This window comes from Culex pipiens, chromosome 2, assembly GCF_016801865.2.
Source record: "Culex pipiens pallens isolate TS chromosome 2, TS_CPP_V2, whole genome shotgun sequence".
NCBI lineage: Eukaryota > Metazoa > Arthropoda > Insecta > Diptera > Culicidae > Culex > Culex pipiens.
In genome coordinates this window covers 119,285,832-119,309,069 of record NC_068938.1, presented here as the reverse complement: position 1 = coordinate 119,309,069, position 23,238 = coordinate 119,285,832, and the positions used below count along the sequence as shown (strand labels likewise).

Here is a 23,238-nt window from a genome sequence, read left to right as displayed (position 1 = left end):
GCCAATGATCCTCGTTATTACTGAGCTTGGCATATCTATTGCTGCGCCACGTATAAGCTACAATTTATTAATCTAAAGAATATGAGCTGGGTGGGGGTGCAACACTGACTGCTAGAGGTTTGGGGCGTTAGAACGGAGCGCCAACAGACTGTGGCGCATCGAACAAGTGTCTGGCTGAGCCAAAACTGTGTCGTATTTTGCGTTACGACCAGCAACAGCAACAACAGCAGCACGTCGACCGTCGACCGATGGCCGGCTTGAGCTGATATCATACATTTGTTGTTTATTATTAATCCCTTTTTTATCTTTCCCCTCCAACTCGGCGCAAATTCCTGTTGCTTCTCTCGTTTCATGGCGTCTCAACACGTAACACGCTGCCCAACGAATTCTTCTTGCGCAAAATGATTCTATTCCGGTTTAATACATATTGTGTCGACTTATTAAGTTGATGGAGCAAATCTGCAATTAATTGGATTCATTTCACTACTGCGCTGGGAGTTTTCATACTCTCGGTTTGGTTCAGTGGGAACCTTCCAGAGCTCGTATCTATCTGCCATGTGAACTGCACTCGATTACGTTTGGTACTTAGTGTTGCACTCAATTTCTCTCCCAATAAATTGCTTCATTAAGGTAAGGATGTAATTTTTTTATCGGGTAATTGAATCGACCCGTGCAGTACGACAATGCAAGTTCATGGCCGCGTCAGTGGTGATCGTCCTCGTGCTATTTTGTAACTAGCGCATATAAATAAGTTCACATGCGCTAAGAAAGTACAAAAACGAATGTTTTTTAAAATAATTATGAAAAGTAAAAAGATGTCAGTACTATTATGTTTAAAATCACCAATTCTCTCAAAATATCTAGCGATAAAATAGGTAGAGAACATAAACCAGAACTGGTTTCATCTTGGATGAATCATAAGCAGCCAAGATGTTACCAGAATTATTCACCTGGGTGGCCATTAAGATATCTCCAGCAACAAAGTAAAGCAAACAAGCGCTCGGATTTTTGGAGCAATAAAAAAAAGTTATCTCAAAACAGCTTTTAAACCCCAAAGAATAATTATGCATGATCAATTTAGGCTATTATTCACGAGTTAATTCCTGCTTTCAATTCTCCAAAACAACTCCATCATCTTCTGTGAAGTTGCAATAAATAAATTATCCTCCTAAATAGAGTAGATTTCCATTTAAATGCATGTAATTTGGGGCCAATCGCTCTGTCTCTCTTTCTCTCTGCTAAAATGTCGGGGTAAACGATATCTTTCAGCCGCGCAGAGACCAGAGGCGATAACCTTCACTCCTGCCGGTCGGTGACGGCAGATAGCGGCAAATTTCATCTCTTTTAAATGTCCTGTTCCGACCCGACCCGCCGTCCAATCTGATGCCAGTTATCATCATTATCAAGCTCAGGGGCGACGTCGCTTCATTATCATCGTCATCAACATCTTTATATATGCCAGAGTGAGAGAGAGAAAAAAACAAAAACAGAGCGCTAAAACACCACATCACGCCTCTTAACAAGATGGGAATGAGATTGAAACCCAAAACCTACCCCGAGAGCCTCACAAATTACCGCGCAGCTTCGCTCATTTGGCTAAACAGGGCTTTAATTTGCATAAGGTAACCTTCACTTATCAAAATGTGCGGCATCTGGCCCAAAGAAAGGCACAATTCGCGCTCGTGGGTCATCCGTTTAACGCACCGCACACACATCAGAAGATGAAATTTGATGCGGTCTTTATTTTATAATTTGATCAAATGAAGAGGAAACTATACTCCAAAAGCCAGCAGCTGTTTTGGCGCACATGATCCTTGTATCCTTGCAACGTGGTCGAGAAGGTGTGGATGATATGCTCCCGATTTACCATGGCTCCCTACGAAATGAAGAAAAAACGTGGGAATGCCCAAGTCAGCCGTTGCCGTATAAATTGGATGAATCGCGCCTTCTGCAATCGCTTGCGGCTAAGCGACGCGTGTTTTATACTTATCTGATGCAGTTGAAGCGGCGAATCAACGATCTGTCTTACACGTGGTGAGCAGCGAACTCCATCTTTGGACTTTGGGGGAAAATGCTTCTTGGCATGTGTGAAATCGACGTCGTCGTGCTATCTTGTCGCACCCGCCATTTTGACGTTCCGAGAAAAACGCGTTTTAATGTTTGACCTTGAATATACAAAAACGAGAGCACGCAATGTAAACAATAACAAACACGTTTTGTTTGGCTGACCATTCTGTGCATTGTCCCGAAGTTTGGTTGAAGTTGGTTGCTGGAGTCCCGAGTTATAATTACAAATGTTTACGGTCTAGCTTGTACGTGCGACAAACGCATCCTGACTTTCCTGGCCTGAAATCCCTTTGGCCTTTTGTCGCACTTACATCAATTTTCATGGAGTGACAAGATAGCACGACAAGATTGAAACTACTTTCATATGTAAAGTGACAAAAATGCACGGAGTTTTTTCGGTTTTTGTTGAATATCTCAGGATTGAAATCGAATTTTGGGGATCTGTGAAGGTCAAAAGGTGAGGCATTGTGAACTGCACAAAATGGCGTTCTTAACTCAATTTGGCCCAAAATGCACGTACGACAAGTTAGCACGATGGCGACGAAATGGGCACATTGCCGCCGAATAGGGCTACCAGAGTTACTCAGCTTATTTTTCAATAATAAAACCATGTTCAATAAATAAATGTATTGTTAATGTGTAATAACAAAATATACCCATAAATTAAGTTGATTAAAATATCAAAGTAAATGATTTTGAAATTAACTGTGCACACTGCACCATTGAGCTTCCGGCAGCTATCTGATATGATCTCAAGTTGTGCTTTTCAGAAAAAAAAACTTGCTATCGAAATCAGAACGTGTTTATCTGCCTTGCTCAGCTGCAATTTTCGCTCCAGGATATACACCAAAAATGATCATTTACGTGAATTTATGAGGAAGCATTATCACGATAACTGAGCGCATAAGTGGTACTTGTGCGCGTTGTTGTAACTGATGGTGCCGAATGCTTCCCGTATTCCGTATATTGGCCGTGTGTATGCTGCTGCTGAAAGAAGTAGCAGTCGTCAGCTCAGTACATGACGCGGGTACTTGATGTTGGGCCAGAAATGATGATAATTTTCGCGCCTTCTGTTACTCTCGCTATCAAATTATCACTTGCGATTTTCACACCGCGAAGCCGCGCCATGCTGATCGGTAAAGCACGCGGGATTCCCATTCTTGGGCTTTTATTACAAGGAGCCTTGTTCCGGCAGCAAAATTCCCTAGCATTTGAGCTAGAAATTTTTTCTCATCCCGCCATTAGGTGTTCCGGTAAATTACTACCTTGACTGATTTAAACTGCCTTACCCACATTCCAGGAAGCGATACACAATCGAACCACTTGGATTTGCCGTAATGGAACAACACGCCAGCAAAGAATTCGGCAGATTAAATCTAAAGGTATTTTTATTGCCTGATAAAGCTCAGGAATCCGGTAATGACAATCTATTCGGGCCGTTCTGGATAAGCCTTTATCTGTACCGGTACCATCAGCTGTTCGAACTGTGTTTTCATTCGAGCTGAGAGTCTGGTCGTCGGGGGCGAACCCATGCCAATACATTTCATAGAGTTGACATCATATCGTTGTTGATTAAATTCCAATTGTTGATCCCAAGAGCCACCTTGGCGCGGAATTCGAATGGTGATTTACTACTACACACGGTGTGAGTGCACACTGCCAGTTGTTGTTCGTCGTGTGGTGGGTATTAAACGGACTTTCAATGGACAGCTCAACTTGTAGCAAGTACAGGAGCGCGTGGATCCTTAAGGCAAGGTACCATATTTTTTTTGCAAGTGCTAACTGAACTATGTTTGGTATCCATTTTTTTAAAGTTTTATTCTCATTGAAATAATCATTAAATCACCTTTCAATCAATTTGTCAATTTGTAACATAATTGATTTGGACATAATTAGAAATTGGGATAACTCAACTGTTGACAGATTTGTCAATTTCTTAAAACTTTACTTTCAATCTTAATGAACATCAAATTGAAATACAGCCCAGACTCGATTATCCGATGTTTCGATTATCCTAAGTTTTATTATCCGAAGGTTTGTATGAGACTTGAGGTAATTGAATCATGGAAAAACATATTTTCTTGTTTTTATTTTCTTACTTTTAATATAAAATTTTAGTCAAATTTGAATAGTTGATTGCCTAATAAATTACAAAATGCATTTTTTTAATGCTTCATCATTGCCATTTTGGCCGCACTCAATTCTATTTCGGTCATAATTTAGAACAACAATCAACAATTTAGGTAAAATGCCGAGATACCGGAGAGAAGGGAAATACTCTTTGGGGCTACCCCGTGGTCGTGAAGTTATGGGTTACGCTTTGTAAGCGGAAGGTGATGGGTTCCATTCCTATCTGGCTCGGCAAAATCAGATCCATTAAAAGAGCATCTGCTCACTGGGAATACTGACCGGTAGGGGATGGGTTTCTACTAGTGCAGTGGCGTGCCGAGAGTTCAATCTTCGTACCGAAATGAAATTTAAAAAAAGAAGCAACAAAAAAAAATGTTTTTTCGTGATTCCATATTCCGAAGTGATTTTTCTCCAAAGCCTTCGGACACTGCACCTATTGTACACTTGTAGCTTGTCCGCAACTTAGATCAGAATGCCACCTGGCACACCTAGAGACCCAGACTTTGGTAAATCAATCTGGCAACGTATGTTTTGAGTTTGCCAACACTGCCAAGTTTTGCTGGGCGTAAAGGAAAATGCTCGTTTGGATAAGTCAAACTCGACCAGTCAGACCACACAGAAACCGCCTAATCCTCTGACAACTTTCACAGAGTGTCTGACAAAAACGATTGTTAGAAGAAGATGCTCTGTCGTAACCGTCGTAACAGCCATCGCGAATTATTATAGAGGTAAAAAAAAAACATAGAGAGAAAACTGAGCGATATGACGATAGGACATTCAAGTTTAAATTTGATCAATACCACAGTGGTACAACGATGGGAAATTCCCCAAAATATCAGCAGGCCCATCATCAGCCAAGTAATTGACCAGTTCACGTGATTTTTTGACCAGCCCGCTTCGCAGGTATCCATTACACGATCACTATTGCAGGAAGTCGTGTTTCGTCCCCCTTATCTCGGGCGGGCGCGCGCTGATAATGTAGAAACATCAAGTATGTACTCTTTTCAGCCAATATATTTGCTTGGCTGGCGAGTGATGACACCAGGAGGAACAACTTTGAAGTGCTTCCGATTAATTAACTTTGGGTGAAGTTGGAGCGCAGATAGCGCCTCGGAAATCTCTCGCATTTGCGCGATGATGGAACCTGATTTCTTGAGCTGCTGCGTGTGCTGCTCGAGCCACTTGACTGTTTGTGGTTCACGTCAGATAACAGTACCTACTATATAGTGGGTATCGTCCATTCCGAGATAACAAGTCTCTTCAAACCGAGTTGAGACGCGCAATATAATAACAAACTTCGAACTTTTCAGATTGATCATCCATCGGTTGTGTGTTTGTGTGAGTGTGTGCGTTTAAACAAACCCATTTTCCAAGCTACGAAAGCTATCCACACACCACACTGCTGACCGTAGTAGAGTGCACATGACATCAAATGGATAAGCTCGAACTTCCTGTTTAACAGTTATTTGAACACTTATAAGCGCAAGCATATTTAATGCAAACATTCGGAGTAATGTTTCATCATTCCGTTGCACCGCGCCACGTTGAACAAAAAATAAGGTCCGAGTTGAGTGCAGCAACTCGGGCCAGTCGTCATTGTGAAAGTGCATGGTCGTGCATTTTTCGCCACACTTTGTTTCGAGCTTTCAGAGGGAGACTGATTTGTTAGATGACTGGACGGCAGTGTTGTGCTGCTGATCTGGCATCGTCGTCCCTGGGTGCCCACTAGCCAGAGTACGATATGGAAGGAATTCTTCGCGATCAAGTTCAATGATCACGCTCAACAGTTAGTACAAGTTTAACATTCTTGATTTTAATTGAGTTACGATACATTCAACTCACATACATAGGTGTAAAGCAGGATCAGTTCATATCAAAGTCTCCGGATTTTACGACCCTAAATAGAAACATACAAAAAGATACACCCAAACGAGAAAATGTTCAAAAACATTGATACTATGTTGGTTCGACCAAGAATTTAGACAAATTGCTTGTTATTTTAACTTCTTCGTTTTCGCTTTCCGTTTCCGACGCTTTGTAACGCTGTGCTGATGAACTGTCCTGCTGGAAAAATCATCAGATTATTGTGTGTCACAAGTCTTTCGTTTGGGTGTGCAAAGACAACACCATCTCCCAGGTTCGTGAATCAAGCAGTATAGCACCTAAACAGTTTTATCATTTTATATGAGAAATTCCTCCACCATCATTGACAAATACCGCGCGCGATAATAAATAATATTAATCAAGGAACAACGGCCAACGGCGTGCGCGAGCGCGCGTGTACCGGTCATGGGAAGATCCCAGTTCCAACCTTCGTGCTGTATTCTTCTGCTGGGAAGAAACGAACTAGAGCCCGAAAGTGTTTACCGCAGTTTTTCAATTATACCCCGTTGAGATGGGCATTCAAACATGAATGATAAATGTTTGAGAATGCGAAATGAATTATGCAAAATTAAATTCACGCTACCGTTCGATAAGTTTCACGCGCGGCGCGCTCAAGCTGTGTGAACATAGTGGGTCCATATCGATGACAACTTTATTCAAAAGGAAAAGAAACGACGTTCACGTTATTTATTGCCAAAATTAAATGTGAAGTTGACCCACCGTGAGGTCTAGTTTCGTATCCCGCGGGAACAAATGTGTTGTGCATTGAAAATTAGCAAAAAAATCGATTGAAGCACGCTTGATCATTTGTTTTGCGTCATGCGGGTTGATTGACGTACGTGTAGCTTTGAAATTATTCAAAACATTTTCTAGGTGATTTCCAAAAATGACTTCATGAATTACTATCAACTTTAACGTCCACAAAAATGTTCGAAAACAAATAAGGTTCCGATTATTCCGTTTTTTTTATTTCTGTTAAATAATCTACTAGCAAACATAAAGCTGCGAGGATGTTAGTTGGCCACGCAAGGTTTTGTCAAGTAGTAATACTCGACAGGAAAATCACTACTCAAATCAAATCAATGTTGGACATGCATGCTGACACGGAAATATCTAATAGTCTGTTTTATATAAAAACTTTAAAATTATTAAAAATAAACAGAATCAAGAATTTCGTCACAAAAAGGCAGCAGCAGAAACAAGTTATAACTTATGAAACGAAATTTGAGTTTTTGTGTACAATATGGGCTCGTTCAACTTCGTCGCTTGACTCGACGTTGCGTTCCTCCTCTTTCAAAAATATCTTGCCCACAACCCGACCAGGGACGGCCAAAGTGTACACACGACTGAGGACAAACAAAAATAAAGTATGTAACTGTTATATTTCACACATCTCGTTCCTTCTCATTTCGCATGAACCGAACACGAACGGCGAGACTTCCTTGGTTCCTGGTGGGCTTGCAGATGATTTAGGTACTGGACCAGGTCTTTTAGTCAGGGGTTGTAGCAGAAATTAGTTTATTCATCGCTGATGGTTCTCGGGAACCGCTGCTGCTGGGACCAATGGTGAACCTTCCCAAGTGTATTGTTGTTGATCGATGATTTACGAAGCTGGTGGATTTCTGGAAGATCACAACGAAACAGGTGATGTAATTAAAAATCACGGTAGAGTTAATTTTTCTGTCCGAATCTATTTTTAAAGATTCAAAACGTTTTGTTTTAGTGCGAAAATATGCTTAAATATTGACAAATCTTCGTTTAAATAAAAGACTCAACAATGTTATGCAATATTTCAGTCACCATGTTGTTGTTGTTAATTCATTTATTCCTGGCAGCTTTAATCTTCTTGGTCATTCGCTACCCTCAGTCAACATGATTCTCCCAAGTAGCATTTGGCAACATGATAAATTTGACTAAGTCCAGTTTTTGTTTTGTTTTGCTGTAGAAACGTAAAAATGACATTTTAGCAACAATACGTTGCAATGTTGCAAACCTTTCGAATTGAAAACAACTTTGCAACCATCCATTTCGTTTTGTAATCGAAACATATTGAAAACTTATTGGTTCCATTGTTGCAACATGTGACTTAGCCCGATTTGTGTGCTAAGAATAATATTGAAATCAAAAATCCTTAGATACACTTCAGCCCAACCATTTGCCCTTTCATCAATTCATCCGTGGCTCAGTGGTAGAGGCGAGGTGTGAAGATCTGAAGGTACCTGTCCAGAATCCCGACAGGGGCACTTTAGTTTTTTTGTTCAAATAGATTTTTTTTTTGTTTCGCGCAAATTAAACGACAACATAATGGCAACATCATGACAGCACAACAAACTACTTTACCGACATATTTAGACAAACAAATTGTTTCTGGAACTTTGTCGTAACAAAGTTGAAACAAGTGGCTTAATGTTGCCAACACAAAATTTTCGTGCGCTTTTCAGGGCACCACGAGTGTTCTAACTATGTTGTGATAGCACATTTTGGGTGTTACGAAATAGTTGCATTTAAGGATCCGCAACAAAAAATGTTACTTGGGCTGTGACAATGAGATAATCTTGTTTTTTACATGCTACTGAAAAATGCTTCGAACAATTTAAATTAAATGCCCCGATTGTAGAGACATCTACCAGGGACTGCCCTAATCTTAGAGATCCTACACCCAAAGTTAAAGGCCGAGGGGATAGTCCTCCCGAAAAGAAACGTGACGAAAAGTACTATTTTGCGTGAGTAAAGACCTCTCGCGTGTTCATTCGTTCATTGAAACAGTTCATCCTATTGAGTGGCTTATATGGACAAATGACCACCACTTAGTCATCGAACCATGGTGGCCCATTAGGGTGTAATATCAAAATCGATTTTCCAGCACAGCATTATTTTAGTTCCTTTTGGGGTCCTAAACAACTCCCAAAAGTTTGGGAACGATTGGTTTAGTCCTCACTTTGCGCAAAGCGATTCAATTTTCCATACAAATTTGTATGGGAAAAATCATTTTTTTGAATTTTGATATTTAAAAAATCCAAGTTTCACGCTATACTAAAACCGGATTCATATTCGGATGCTCCGGAATGTGCTTTACAACTTTCCCGAAGAGAGTATGGTGCTAACTTGCTCCTATAAAAAGATATAGCGTGTTCAAAACTCGTCTAAAACGTGTTTTTTGATCGAAAATCACGTATTAGACGAGTTTTGAGGACGCTGTATCTTTTTATAGGAGCAAGTTAGCACCATACTCTCTTCGGGAAAGTTGTAGAGCACATTCCAGAGCATCCGAATATGAATCCGGTTTTGATATAGCATGAAACGTGGATTTTTTAAATATCAAAATTCAAAAAAATGATTTTTCCCATACAAATTTGTATGGAAAATTGAATTGCTTTGCGCAAAGTGAGGACTAAACCAATCGTTCCCAAACTTTGGGGAGTTGTTAAGGACCCTATAAGGAACCAAAAAGTTGCTGTGCTAGCCAAATTTGGACAACATTATTTTTTTCCATACAACCATATTACACCCTAGTGGCCCATACGGCAAAGGCACGCTTCAATAAGCCGAAGGCATTGGGTTCGAGTCTCGGTACCGGTATTTTTTTTTTTTGATAGATGAACTTTTTTGGAAAATGAACCCATGAGTAATGTACTCTCGGTAATTTCGGGATTTATCCTCTCCGTCCGCACACAGTGCCATTTTACTACCGATCCATGCTCTTTATCCTCTCGTATGCCGATGCCCAGGAATCCTGAGAGAGATGCGTCAAGACTCCCATTAGAGTTTGATCGTAGATGCCAACCAAAAGACATTGCTCGTGAAATTTTCGGTAGATGTCTTTATCCCCATCCAATCAGGAATCAGGATTCCTACGACTCATATGTCTCTGCAATCGGAGTCCCAATTTTGATGTGGTGTCTCTTGCAGATGTTTCTAAGAGATCCCAATCCTTGATTGGTGGGGGATAGAGACATCTACCGAGAAAAACGATAGATTGTAGTTGATTGTCTTGTCGCTTCTCTTGTAGATTCCTATAGATTTCAAAATCAAATTCAAGACTCAAATTCTGAACAAACGAATTACTTTTTGTTGCTATTCCAAATTAAGATTTCAAATAAGCTGATTTCTCATGAATATAAATTTGCATTCTAAGCATTTTACGCGTTTTTTAGTGTTCGTTCGGGACAATAGTTTACATACAAAATTCAATTCTACAACAATTTAAACTATTCGCAAGAACATGTTCAAGAGCTGCTACAATGGAATTCTCGTGTTTTGTTTCTCACATATTTGCAAATATTGGCAAACCAACAAAAAGGTGGTGACTTAGCAACCTACCTACCTTCCAAGAAGAGGCAAAATACGGCTCATGTCGCGCTAAAAGTACCAGCTTTATGATGGGTAGAAAAATCAAATATGTAAATCGTTATTTGTCAAGCTTTAACTTCGGCGCCACAATCGATCAGTTCCAGGCTGGATGCGCGCGCGAGTACTGAAATACGGTTTTATGTGTTTTCTTATTCATTAAATTGATGATTTATTTGCTAATCAAATTCAACACGTTCCTACTTTTCTGCTAGGGTGGAGCAGAAAATGCCGCCGGCGTTCACTGCCGTTCTACGCATAATTGTCCCATGTTCAAAAAAGTGCAACTGAGAAAAACGCGATTGAAATTTTTCGATCGATTTCTGTGTTTCTACGCATAATTGTCCCGTGGGTTCCTATTCGCCCTTTGTGTCCCTAATCACCCCAGTTAGCAGTTTATCACCTTTATTTGTGATTCTCTTGCTTTACAAAAGGTAAACAAGACATAATGTTTAGTAAAACTAATGATTCCGTGTAAGAAAATACTTGGTGGGACAATTATGCGTAGAAGTTTAACGATGGGACAAACAGACTTGGTGTTGCTTTTAATGATTTTCTTAACAAAGTACCAGATTTTATGTGTTTTTCTTAAAGTACACATCAAACTAAACTTAAAAATGTCATAAAGTCAAAATCGACCAAAACTGACATGGGACAATTATGCGTAGAACGGCAGTTCAGTTTGGGAAAATTTCTCACCGCACTAAACTCGGCCTTTGTGTAATATGTGTACTTAAAATGTCAATCTGCGTTTAAAAATTCATACACTACCCGGTTGGTACATGGCAATGGTAACCTAGGGCCATATTGGAAACCAATTGGAGCTCAACTCGTCGTCAAAAATTAAACTGTCTGTGTATCAGTTACTGTCACTCATCCAAAGTGATCATGTTGAAAATTGAAAAAGAATTCGTACTGGAAATAATCAGCATGTTCCTAGTTTCTGCTTTCTCTTTAGATCCAAAGAAACTGTGTACTATTTTATCAACTACACACGGAAATACCTTACGTTTTCAGAATCATATCATGAAATAGGACCACTTTGTTCTAACAATTTTATTAAGAGAAATATACAAAAAAAATCCAAACTTTCGTCTCTCAATTCAATAATTACTTCTTTCTACTGCGATTAACCCCAGAAATTACAGTTCGTCAATTAAATAAGTATTCACCAGATCGAACACCGCGTTGGCACTGCTGAATGTTTTATCAGAGGCTGTCTCCGGACACAAAGTCTGGCAAACACTTCACTAGCGCGGCTTGGGTGCGATCGTGATGGTGTCTCTCTCAAACAGTAAGGTTTCCCCTTATAGCCCATTTGACCGATCGAGTGTAGGTATATTGACGATTGCGAAATTCCGTTCCAATCAGTGATCACTGCTGCTCTTTAATTGAGTGTATTACCTCACATGCAAATGTTGTGGTCTTTGAGTGCAGAGTGCGTACCATTTAATTAGTGCCATTTAACTCTATAAGTAAGTGTGTTAATTAAGCTGGCTGTTGAGCGATTTGATCGGTTGCTTACATTATGGGACACTTAAATTGGACTGATTTTCGAAATAAGCCGCCGCACGGTCATTAATTTGTATGATTATTGTAACAGGGCTTAGAAAGGATCTATGGGGTGGTCCGATTACTTTGGAATTTGGAATACGTAAAACGAATATTAAAAAAAATATGTTAGTGGTTGATTCGCTATTGGGTTCTTTTCAAAATGTACTCATCACCAATAAACTCACGGCAGGCCATCGGTGCTCACTTATGACAAAATTCCATAGCTTATTCAATATTTCCCATACATAGAAAAACATTTATAAGAAAACCCGTTTGAAGCAAATTTTCAAGTAGCTCCCATCTCTCATTTATCTATTTCAGGTGGTGATGATTGCGGGAGCAACACCCGAATACATGTATCTTCAATCGGCTTGCTCATCAAAGTTTGTTCGGATAGCAGCAAAAAATGGCACTGTCTTTGCAGACGACAACGGACAAAGTGGTCGTCCACGTGAGTACCCATCAAAAAACAAACACACACCTTTTTGGAACCAATTTTCATTGACTTGTGACATTGCGAACCCATCACCCACCCACGCATACCGGCACTGGTCATTCATAATACGCGGAACAATCAAACTCAAAACTGACGCGAAATGAATGACATCCTACACATATCGCTCTTCTGATAATGGAACAATGAATGATAAGAACGTCAAGTAACATGCTAATTCATGGGCTGTTTGCGTTTCAATTGGTTATTTTTAAATGATTCTGTATACTTTTGGAGGAAGAGGAAATAAAACGTTTGTAGCTACACCCGAACGCAAGATCAATGGCAAACAAAGTGACCATCAAATCACATACATTGTAGTATTGTCTTATTCTGTTAGTTAATTTTTGATCAAGCTTACATAACTTGAGTGTTTCTCAAATAAATCGTGCTTTATGAACGATCAAAATTGTATTCCCGCTTCTCTCAGCATGCTATGCTTTGGCAAATAAGACACTCTTGCGAACAGGGGCAGCAGAACACCGATGACGATAATGGAATGGTGTTAAAACATTAAGTCATTTAGTTCGAAAGTGCCAAGTGTCGTGCGTGTGACCATAAAAAAACACACACCATCGCGTGCTGCGACGGATTTGTGTTGTTTTGTGTGTGCCGACGACTTCCATTGGTTGGCAGGCTGAAGGATGGTCTGGTGTCTAATGAAATGTCTGCAATTTCGAGAATCTGCACTTCTGGGAGGTTTCCGAAAATCCACCACACACAGATGCATCGGTTTTGGTTGTTTTTTTTTGTTTGCTCTCTCTCCTCGATTTTCGTTTTTAGTCTGTGCCAATTTCCTCACGCGATTTGGTGTAGCGTATCTTCCTTGCCTCACCACCCGGAATGCTCTCTGTCCACAAGGCAGGCGTTGCGTGAGCGCATCCCCTCGGCTGTATTCCAATCAAAGTATTGGAACTAATTATGTTATACATCAGGGAGGCCATGGGATCTGCCACGGGACAGAACGAACCCGATACTGTGCCTACTATTTGCTTGTGCAACCAGTAACTCTTCTTGTGCAAGTCATAGTCTTCGTCAACGGCATGGCATGCTGCTGCTGCTGCTACGCGCCAGAAAGTGTTTGTTTGTTTTCATATGTTTTCGTATCACTGCCGCAATAGAGGAGAAAATCGTGACGTCAGAAATGAACTCAAATCACTCAAAGTTCATTTTGTGAGTGACTTTAACATTTTGGCCTAGTTTGACAGCTACCTCGTTCCCAGGTTTTCTGTGGGAGAGAAAAGGAGGCGAATACTTTATGAAAATCATACCTGTCAAAATTCCTAGCCTCAAAATTTTGTCGCGAGTTGCTTTTCTCCTCTATAAAACACTTTACGCGCCGCGGCATGCCGCCCGATGAGGAGCATCCATCACGAGGTTCGCCAGGGGGGAGCTCCTGACTAGTGATCTAGATATCGAATAAATTAACGCTAATGTTGCGGCTCTGCAGCAGTATAAATAGATTATTTCTCAAATTGATGGCGAGAAAAAGGTAAAACACACGGGAGCAATCAAAACTCAAGAGCCGTGCTGTGATGTGAGGGATCCAGATGTCATCGTTGCCACCTGTTAGCGCAATTATCACCCGCTCAGCGCCCGCTTAAGTAATGTTGTTGGCGCGGCAGCGAAATGAAGCGCATCAATTAATTTATTATCTGCTTGCTATTAGTGCACACGTGCCGCTGATTTACGGCGCGTGGTTCCAGAGACTTGTAACTTGATGAATAAACATGTAGGACTTACAATTTATGGCCAGATTTCACATAGGAGTAGGTGGGAGAACAGGCCTATCACATTTTATTATCATGTACTTGGATATTTTTCAAATCGACTCGGTTTTACCTCGCCGGTTGCATAAGCCGATTTCTTCATATGTTTTTTTAACCTGGCCATGGTCTTCGTTTTCTACATACACGAATGGTATTCCGGGTCTATAGGACCCAGAAATGTTTTCGGCTGCCAAAATTCGAGATTGTAACAGATTTTGGATGTCTTGGCCGCAAATGAAAGGCTAGGATGTCTACTTTCTGAATCCGACCGGCAGAACCGGTTTTGGACACCGTGGCCACCGGGAACCTGCTATAACCGAAAAAAGTCCTTTTTGAGGCCCCTACTTTGAGGACCTGTATCTCCGAAACGATTGCACATAGCAGGTTGCTTCCGGTTGCATTCAACAAATAATAACCTGAATTTTAAGCCCCAGAAAAAATAATTGGTCCATAGTGGCCACCGGTTCCGGTAACCCGGAACTTCCGGAAAACTTGATTTTTGCAGTTTTTGACATAAAACCGTCACACGGACCAGTCTTTTGAAACGGATTATTTTGCAAACCATTGCAGAAGGATACTACATACTACCCCTGACTGTTTGGTATCGGTTCTGGCCAACTGTGGCCAATCCGGAACCGGTTCAGGGTACCACTAAAACGGTTCCAATAATTGTCACGCTAGAAACCCGTCATGTTGCATATCAAACTTCATGAAATTGCATGTTATGACCATCTGAGGTCATGCCGATGTCCCCTGACCCAACCTGGTCACTCCGGAACCGGTTACCGGTGGCCACTGGGGGACAGTATCGGAATATGCAATGAACCCTATCATCCGACGTATCAAATTTCATGAAATTGAAAGTTATGACCATATAAGGTCATGCCGATGTCCTCTGACCCATCCTGGTCACTCCGGAACCGGTTACCGGTGGCCACTGGGGGACACTATCGGAATATGCAATGAAACCTATCATACGACGTATCAAACTTCATGAAATTGAAAGTTATGACCATCTGAGGTCATGCCGATGTCCTTTGACCCATCCTGGTCACTCCGGATCCGGTTACCGGTGGCCACTGGGGGACACTATCGGAATATGCAATGAATCCTATCATCCGACGTATCAAACTTCATGAAATTGAAAGTTATGACCATCTGAGGTCATGCCGATGTCCCCTGACCCAACCTGGTCACTCCGGAACCGGTTACCGGTGGCCACTGCGGGACACTATCGGAATATGCAATGAAACCTATCATACGACGTATCAAACTTCATGAAATTGAAAGTTATGACCATCTGAGGTCATGCCGATGTCCTCTGACCCATCCTGGTCACTCCGGAACCGGTTACCGGTGGCCACTGGGGGACACTATCGGAATATGCAATGAACCCTATCATCCGACGTATCAAATTTCATGAAATTGAAAGTTATGACCATCTGAGGTCATGCCGATGTCCTCTGACCCATCCTGGTCACTCCGGAACCGGTTACCGGTGGCCACTGGGGGACACTATCGGAATATGCAATGAACCCTATCATCCGACGTATCAAATTTCATGAAATTGAAAGTTATGATCATCTGAGGTCATGCCGATGTCCCCTGACCCAACCTGGTCACTCCGGAACCGGTTACCGGTGGCCACTTGGGGACACTATCGGAATATGCAATGAATCCTATCATACGACGTATCAAACTTCATGAAATTGAAAGTTATGACCATCTGAGGTCATGCCGATGTCCCCTGACCCAACCTGGTCACTCCGGAACCGGTTACCGGTGGCCACTGGGGGACACTATCGGAATATGCAATGAAACCTATCATACGACGTATCAAACTTCATGAAATTGAAAGTTATGACCATCTGAGGTCATGCCGATGTCCTCTGACCCATCCTGGTCACTCCGGAACCGGTTACCGGTGGCCACTGGGGGACACTATCGGAATATGCAATGAACCCTATCATCCGACGTATCAAATTTCATGAAATTAAAAGTTATGACCATCTGAGGTCATGCCGATGTCCTCTGACCCATCCTGGTCACTCCGGAACCGGTTACCGGTGGCCACTGGGGGACACTATCGGAATATGCAATGAACCCTATCATCCGACGTATCAAATTTCATGAAATTGAAAGTTATGACCATCTGAGCTCATGCCGATGTCCCCTGACCCAACCTGGTCACTCCGGAACCGGCTACCGGTGGCCACTTGGGGACACTATCGGAATATGCAATGAACCCTTTCATCCGACGTATCAAACATCATGAAATTGAACATTCTTACCATCTGAGGTCATGCTAACGTCCTTTGAACTTATCTGGTCACTTCGGAATCGGTTTCCGATGGCCACTTGGGGACACTTGTGGAATATGCTAGAAACCCTATCATCCGATATATCAAACTTCATAAAATTGAAAATTATTGCTATCCCAGGTTATGCCAACATCTGTATCCTTCTATATCGCAATAAAATGCATGAGGACAGTTTACATGTAGGTTCTGATACACAGCAAAAAATAGGTGAATTTTGGAATGTTGAAAATTCGGATAACCACTTTTTTGAGTAATTTTACCGAAAAAATGTGTAAAAATGTGAACCTAATGAAAATTCACCAGAAACTATAATAATAAATATATTATTATGATGAAAAATCACCAATTCCTCATGTAATATTACACATATTTTTGACACAAAATCTTTCACCATTTTCTCATTACTATAGTTTGTAATCTGGCTATCAATATCAAACTTTTTTTTTCACAATGGGCAATTGTGTTAAGCTCACTGCGACCACCTAAGAAGGCTATCTTTTGTAATGTACCCTGGATTCTGTCCATACTACAAATTACTCGTATCCATGGGATCGGTAGACGAGGGGTTATTTTGCAGATATGGTTTATCCATTTATCCGGCAGAGTAAATGTGCCGAGCTTTCTAGCTCAGTTAAACAAAAACGACAGAAGTTGTTAGGCCCCATGCCGATTTTGTGCAGGTGATATCTATCAGGACAATGTCCTGTTAGAAGCCCTGCGAGTATTCGTAGTTCCCTATGGTTTAAGCCAAGAAGTTTCTTGGTAATTGAAGGACTTGGAGTGATAAAAGTTTACGCTTGTCTCAATCCACGCATCTCGCCCCAGATTGAAGCGATTTGCGATTGTCCTCAATTCGTCACTTGTGTGCTATCTTGTGACACGTCTGCTGTAAAAAGATAGGAGATAGATAGCACACAAGCGACGAATTAGTTATTTCTTGCTTCACGGCACTTTTTGAGATTCCAAGGAACGGCTCGGGATCCACGAATATGTTTGATAAGCCTTGTCTGGCAAGTTCATCAGCCATTTCAATGCCTTCAATGCCGCAGTGCCCTGGTACCCAAAACAACATGACTCTGTTATGCCGAGTAGCAAGTTCCAAACATGTTTGGATTCGCATTTAGAGGATTTTCGCCAATAGTGCAGTTTAGCTATCCGAGAAAATACCGATTTTTGCGTGTCTATAATATCTAAAATATCAAAATCAAAGGTTAGATGAAAGAGTTTCTGCACCCAAATCTCGGCAACACTCGGTTTGAGAGAAAGACGGCCTCATGAAGTTTGATATGTTTCTATTCCGCATATTCCACAAGTGTACACCAGTGGCCACCGGTAACCGATTCCAAAAGCAAGATAGAGTTAGGGGATGTTAGCGTAATTACCTTAGATGTAATATTGTTTGATTTCATGTTGGTCGATATGCCGTCATTGCATATTACGATAATGTTCCCCAAAACCCACTGGTAACCGGTCCCGGAGTGGCCCTCAGTGGCCATAGGTAACCGGCTCCAAATTGATCAGGTAAGGTTAGTTGAAGTCGGCATAACCATGGATACTAATAATTTTCAATTCTATGAAGTTTGATATTTCTGATGATAGGGTTCCTAGCATATTCCACAAGTGTCCCCAAGTGGCCATCGGAAACCGATTCCGAAGTGACCAGATAAGTTCAAAGAACGTTAGCATGACCTCAGATGGTCATAACTTTCAATTTCATGAAGTTTGATACGTTGGATGATAGGGTTCATTGCATATTCCGATAGTGTCCCGCAGTGGCCACCGGTAACCGGTTCCGGAGTGACCAGGATGGGTCAGAGGACATCGGCATGACCTCAGATGGTCATAACTTTCAATTTCATGAAGTTTGATACGTCGTATGATAGGATTCATTGCATATTCCGATAGTGTCCCCCAGTGGCCACCGGTAACCGGTTCCGGAGTGACCAGGTTGGGTCAGGGGACATCGGCATGACCTCAGATGATCATAACTTTCAATTTCAAGAAGTTTGATACGTCGGATGATAGGATTCATTGCATATTCCGATAGTGTCCCCCAGTGGCCACCGGTAACCGGTTCCGGAGTGACCAGGTTGGGTCAGGGGACATCGGCATGACCTCAGATGGTCATAACTTTCAATTTCATGAAGTTTGATACGTCGGATGATAGGGTTCATTGCATATTCCGATAGTGTCCCCCAGTGGCCACCGGTAACCGGTTCCGGAGTGACCAGGATGGGTCAGAGGACATCGGCATGACCTCAGATGGTCATAACTTTCAATTTCATGAAGTTTGATACGTCGTATGATAGGATTCATTGCATATTCCGATAGTGTCCCCAAGTGGCCACCGGTAACCGGTTCCGGAGTGACCAGGTTGGGTCAGGGGACATCGGCATGACCTCAGATGATCATAACTTTCAATTTCAAGAAGTTTGATACGTCGGATGATAGGATTCATTGCATATTCCGATAGTGTCCCCCAGTGGCCACCGGTAACCGGTTCCGGAGTGACCAGGTTGGGTCAGAGGACATCGGCATGACCTCAGATGGTCATAACTTTCAATTTCATGAAGTTTGATACGTCGTATGATAGGATTCATTGCATATTCCGATAGTGTCCCCCAGTGGCCACCGGTAACCGGTTCCGGAGTGACCAGGATGGGTCAGAGGACATCGGCATGACCTCAGATGGTCATAACTTTCAATTTCATGAAGTTTGATACGTCGTATGATAGGTTTCATTGCATATTCCGATAGTGTCCCCCAGTGGCCACCGGTAACCGGTTCCGGAGTGACCAGGTTGGGTCAGGGGACATCGGCATGACCTCAGATGGTCATAACTTTCAATTTCATGAAGTTTGATACGTCGGATGATAGGGTTCATTGCATATTCCGATAGTGTCCCCCAGTGGCCACCGGTAACCGGTTCCGGAGTGACCAGGATGGGTCAGAGGACATCGGCATGACCTCATATGGTCATAACTTTCAATTTCATGAAATTTGATACGTCGGATGATAGGGTTCATTGCATATTCCGATAGTGTCCCCCAGTGGCCACCGGTAACCGGATCCGGAGTGACCAGGATGGGTCAAAGGACATCGGCATGACCTCAGATGGTCATAACATGCAATTTCATGAAGTTTGATATGCAACATGACGGGTTTCTAGCGTGACAATTATTGGAACCGTTTTAGTGGTACCCTGGAACCGGTTCCGGATTGGCCACAGTTGGCCAGAACCGATACCAAACAGTCAGGGGTAGTATGTAGTATCCTTCTGCAATGGTTTGCAAAATAATCCGTTTCAAAAGACTGGTCCGTGTGACGGTTTTATGTCAAAAACTGCAAAAATCAAGTTTTCCGGAAGTTCCGGGTTACCGGAACCGGTGGCCACTATGGACCAATTATTTTTTCTGGGGCTTAAAATTCAGGTTATTATTTGTTGAATGCAACCGGAAGCAACCTGCTATGTGCAATCGTTTCGGAGATACAGGTCCTCAAAGTAGGGGCCTCAAAAAGGACTTTTTTCGGTTATAGCAGGTTCCCGGTGGCCACGGTGTCCAAAACCGGTTCTGCCGGTCGGATTCAGAAAGTAGACATCCTAGCCTTTCATTTGCGGTCAAGACATCCAAAATCGGTTACAATCTCGAATTTTGGCAGCCGAAAACATTTCTGGGTCCTATAGACCCGGAATACCATTGGTGTCAGTTTTTTTTTGGTGGGCACTTCCGGTGGCCTCCGGAAGTTCATTTTTGGCCAGAATGTGTGTCTTAGTAAGATACACAAAGTCACAAAATTTCAGATCTCTAGGTGTTTTTGGTCAAAAGTTACAATTACTTTTATAGTGCTACTGGGTCCTATAGACCCGAAGACCATGCCCGGGTTAATGAATCAAACTCCTTCACGTCAGATGTTTTCAATCAATGTAAATTATGTTTAGGCTGACTTTTAAGAAAATAATAAATTAATAAATTAACCACAAACATTATGTATTAAACAAGTTTTTAAAATAAGTTATTTAACATTACATCATGTTTGAGATGGGCAAACTGTCGATTCACTAGAATTGAAGACTGGGTATCGCCATGTGTATGTGGTAATTTCTTTAGCTCAGGTTGCTTAGGAATACCAGAACCCCCTTGTTCCCTTCTGTTTTTAAGGAGACATGGGAATTTCTCCCGGTACCTTTTCCGGTACTGCTGTAAAGAAATCTCCAGCATAATTTTTAAGCCCTTAATTTTTATTCAAAAAACATGCAATTGATGCTGCTGTTGAAGTTTGTTTTTTTTTTATTTTGAAGATTATGGATTTATGGTTAATTCTTATACTCAATGCAGTTTAAACTTGGCACCTGGCAAACACATAAAGTTTATTTGATTATTATTCGTTTTGAAAATATCCTGCTCTTGGCGAAACAAATATTTTCAAAAAAGTACATTTAACTTGTTGTGGGTGGTTTGAACAAGTCAAGTAAATTTTCCTTACAGCTCAGCCCTTACAATCATAATGAGCAAAGCATTTACATCGATGCTACTAAGAAAAAGCTTCCTCAAAATCATATATTGTGTCCTTCTTGTACAATCTAATGCAACCAGAAAGTGCAGTATGATTTTCCTTTACTTTAGCTTCATTTTGTACAGATTTCACAATCAATTCGAGGTATTCAAGCTCCATATACCATAATTAGTAGGCGTTCGAGATTGGCCAATCTGCAAGATTCGGAACCTCCTCTTAAATTTTACCAATTCACATGTTTTATCAAAGATGCCGCGTGCTGGTAAAGTTAAGCCAGCTGACTACCTCCCTATACCAATATCGCTAGCAAAATTCTCACACAGGCGGGAGTAGAATGCAAGGGAGTGGAAAGGAGGAAAATATGAGATAACATGATCTGTGATGATCTTTTGGAATGAGTGAAGAAAATTAAGAGGTTAAATTGTGCCGAGCTTTGATCAACGTTCCTGATACAGCGTGTGCCAGTCGTTTGTGAGGTGGAGGTGCATGTGCGCTTTCGAGCCAAGTCTTGGATGCAACTCTGACGATGAGGAGGATCAAGATGACGGTGCAAACCTTTGTTACTATATATCTATGTAGCACTTTATTGCATTAGGCTCCATTAACCCTTGGAAAGCATAGAATCGACCTCACTGCCAAATAAATTACCGTTTCCCAAGATTCCCGCAACCTGCCCTGGAGTCCATTGCATCTCATCAGCTCAGCATCTTTCAAGTTTCGAACATCTCATCTCTTCGATGAGGGGACGAGCCTGCCGCAGGTATCGCACATCATATCGCACTAAGCAATCGGCGACTTATCAAAGCCTATTTGGTCTTTTATTATTATAGCTCAACCTGTGCGAGCCTTTTCCAACTTCGTAAATAAAACTGCACGATATTTGTTTTCTACCTATTTCAGCTGATTGTAAGCGCTCGCTGGCTGGTTGAATGGAATGCCATAAACAAACACGACGACCTGTACCGTACATCATCGACAAACACCTACCTCGACTCCACTTGAGCCGATGCAGGCGGTCAATCGGTCTGGAACCGTCCATAAATGTCGTATCTTATTCATCAAGCGGATGTTTGTGTGCTGATAGTATACTCAATTTATTTTTAATCAAGCCTTATTTTTAATTTTAACTTGGATGAAAAATTAACATGATTAATTTCATAAAATCTTTTTTTCCTTAGACTTAGGAAAATACTACGTAATTGGCAAATGATCCCACCGGAGCCGTTGGTTTTGGCGGCTTTTTCATGGTTCAAGATCGCTCTAAAGAACTCCGACTCGTTTTTTGCTCTTTCGTCCCATATATATGTTTTTCCTTCGTCGCTTTCAGCTCTCTCGTCAAAACAATTACTAGGAAAACATCGTTTTGCTAAACGATCAAACACAAATATTAAACTTTAACCGAACTTGAGCCGAACTACAACTTCGACTATACAATACAGTTGTTGGGGTTAAAATGTCCAAAACAATGGTTCTACAGAATTGATGATCAATTACTTTGATATTTCTATCCCCATGTAGCTCTAGTAAATTATTTTTAATATTTTAAACCATCAAAATGTTAGCACCGCATTGTTTTTTAATTCCAATTTTTCAGTCTTTTTATAAGGTCCCAACAATGTAATAATTTATCAAAACTTATTGCAGCTTTAAAAACATTTGCATTTATACATGTATAAATCGACGGTAACATTTCAAAAGGCATCATGTACATTTTGACACTTTCTGGGTTATTGCATATTTGAAAGTACTCCTAATAAGCTACCTCTCCACCAAAAATGAGCAAAAGTTACTTCAGTAAAGTCTGTTTAATCATGATTTTAAATAAAGTAACATAAACAAAATCTCTGCCATCAGCAGTCCCTGTTTATGTAGCCCTGTCAACCTGTCAAAAAAAAGACTACATGAACCTCGTGACGAAAAAAAGCATCATGAACAAAGCGCCATGTACATTCATCATCATGAACAAAGCGCCATGTACATCATAACAAAGCGCCCCCCTCAATGACAGCAGGGTGATATAGACGTTGGTGATTTCAAAAGAAGTTATGTTTGTTTTACTCAAATAAAATTACGGAAATGATGTTTTATTGAATTTGGATGATCAAGTATCAATAAAAGCAATGTTTTTCATCGTTTGTTATTATTAGAACATCTTATT

General features: G+C 41.3%; 1 protein-coding gene across 1 annotated transcript in view; it reads left to right on the top strand.

The window, feature by feature from the left end:
* The window catches only part of LOC120423149 (uncharacterized), a 70,125-nt gene that overhangs the window by 16,730 nt on the left and 30,157 nt on the right, over window positions 1–23,238 (top strand). Inside the window, exon 3 of the mRNA XM_039586830.2 lies at window positions 12,304–12,433. Within this exon, the coding sequence (XP_039442764.1) occupies window positions 12,304–12,433 (130 nt within the window). The remainder of the gene's footprint in view (window positions 1–12,303; window positions 12,434–23,238) is intronic.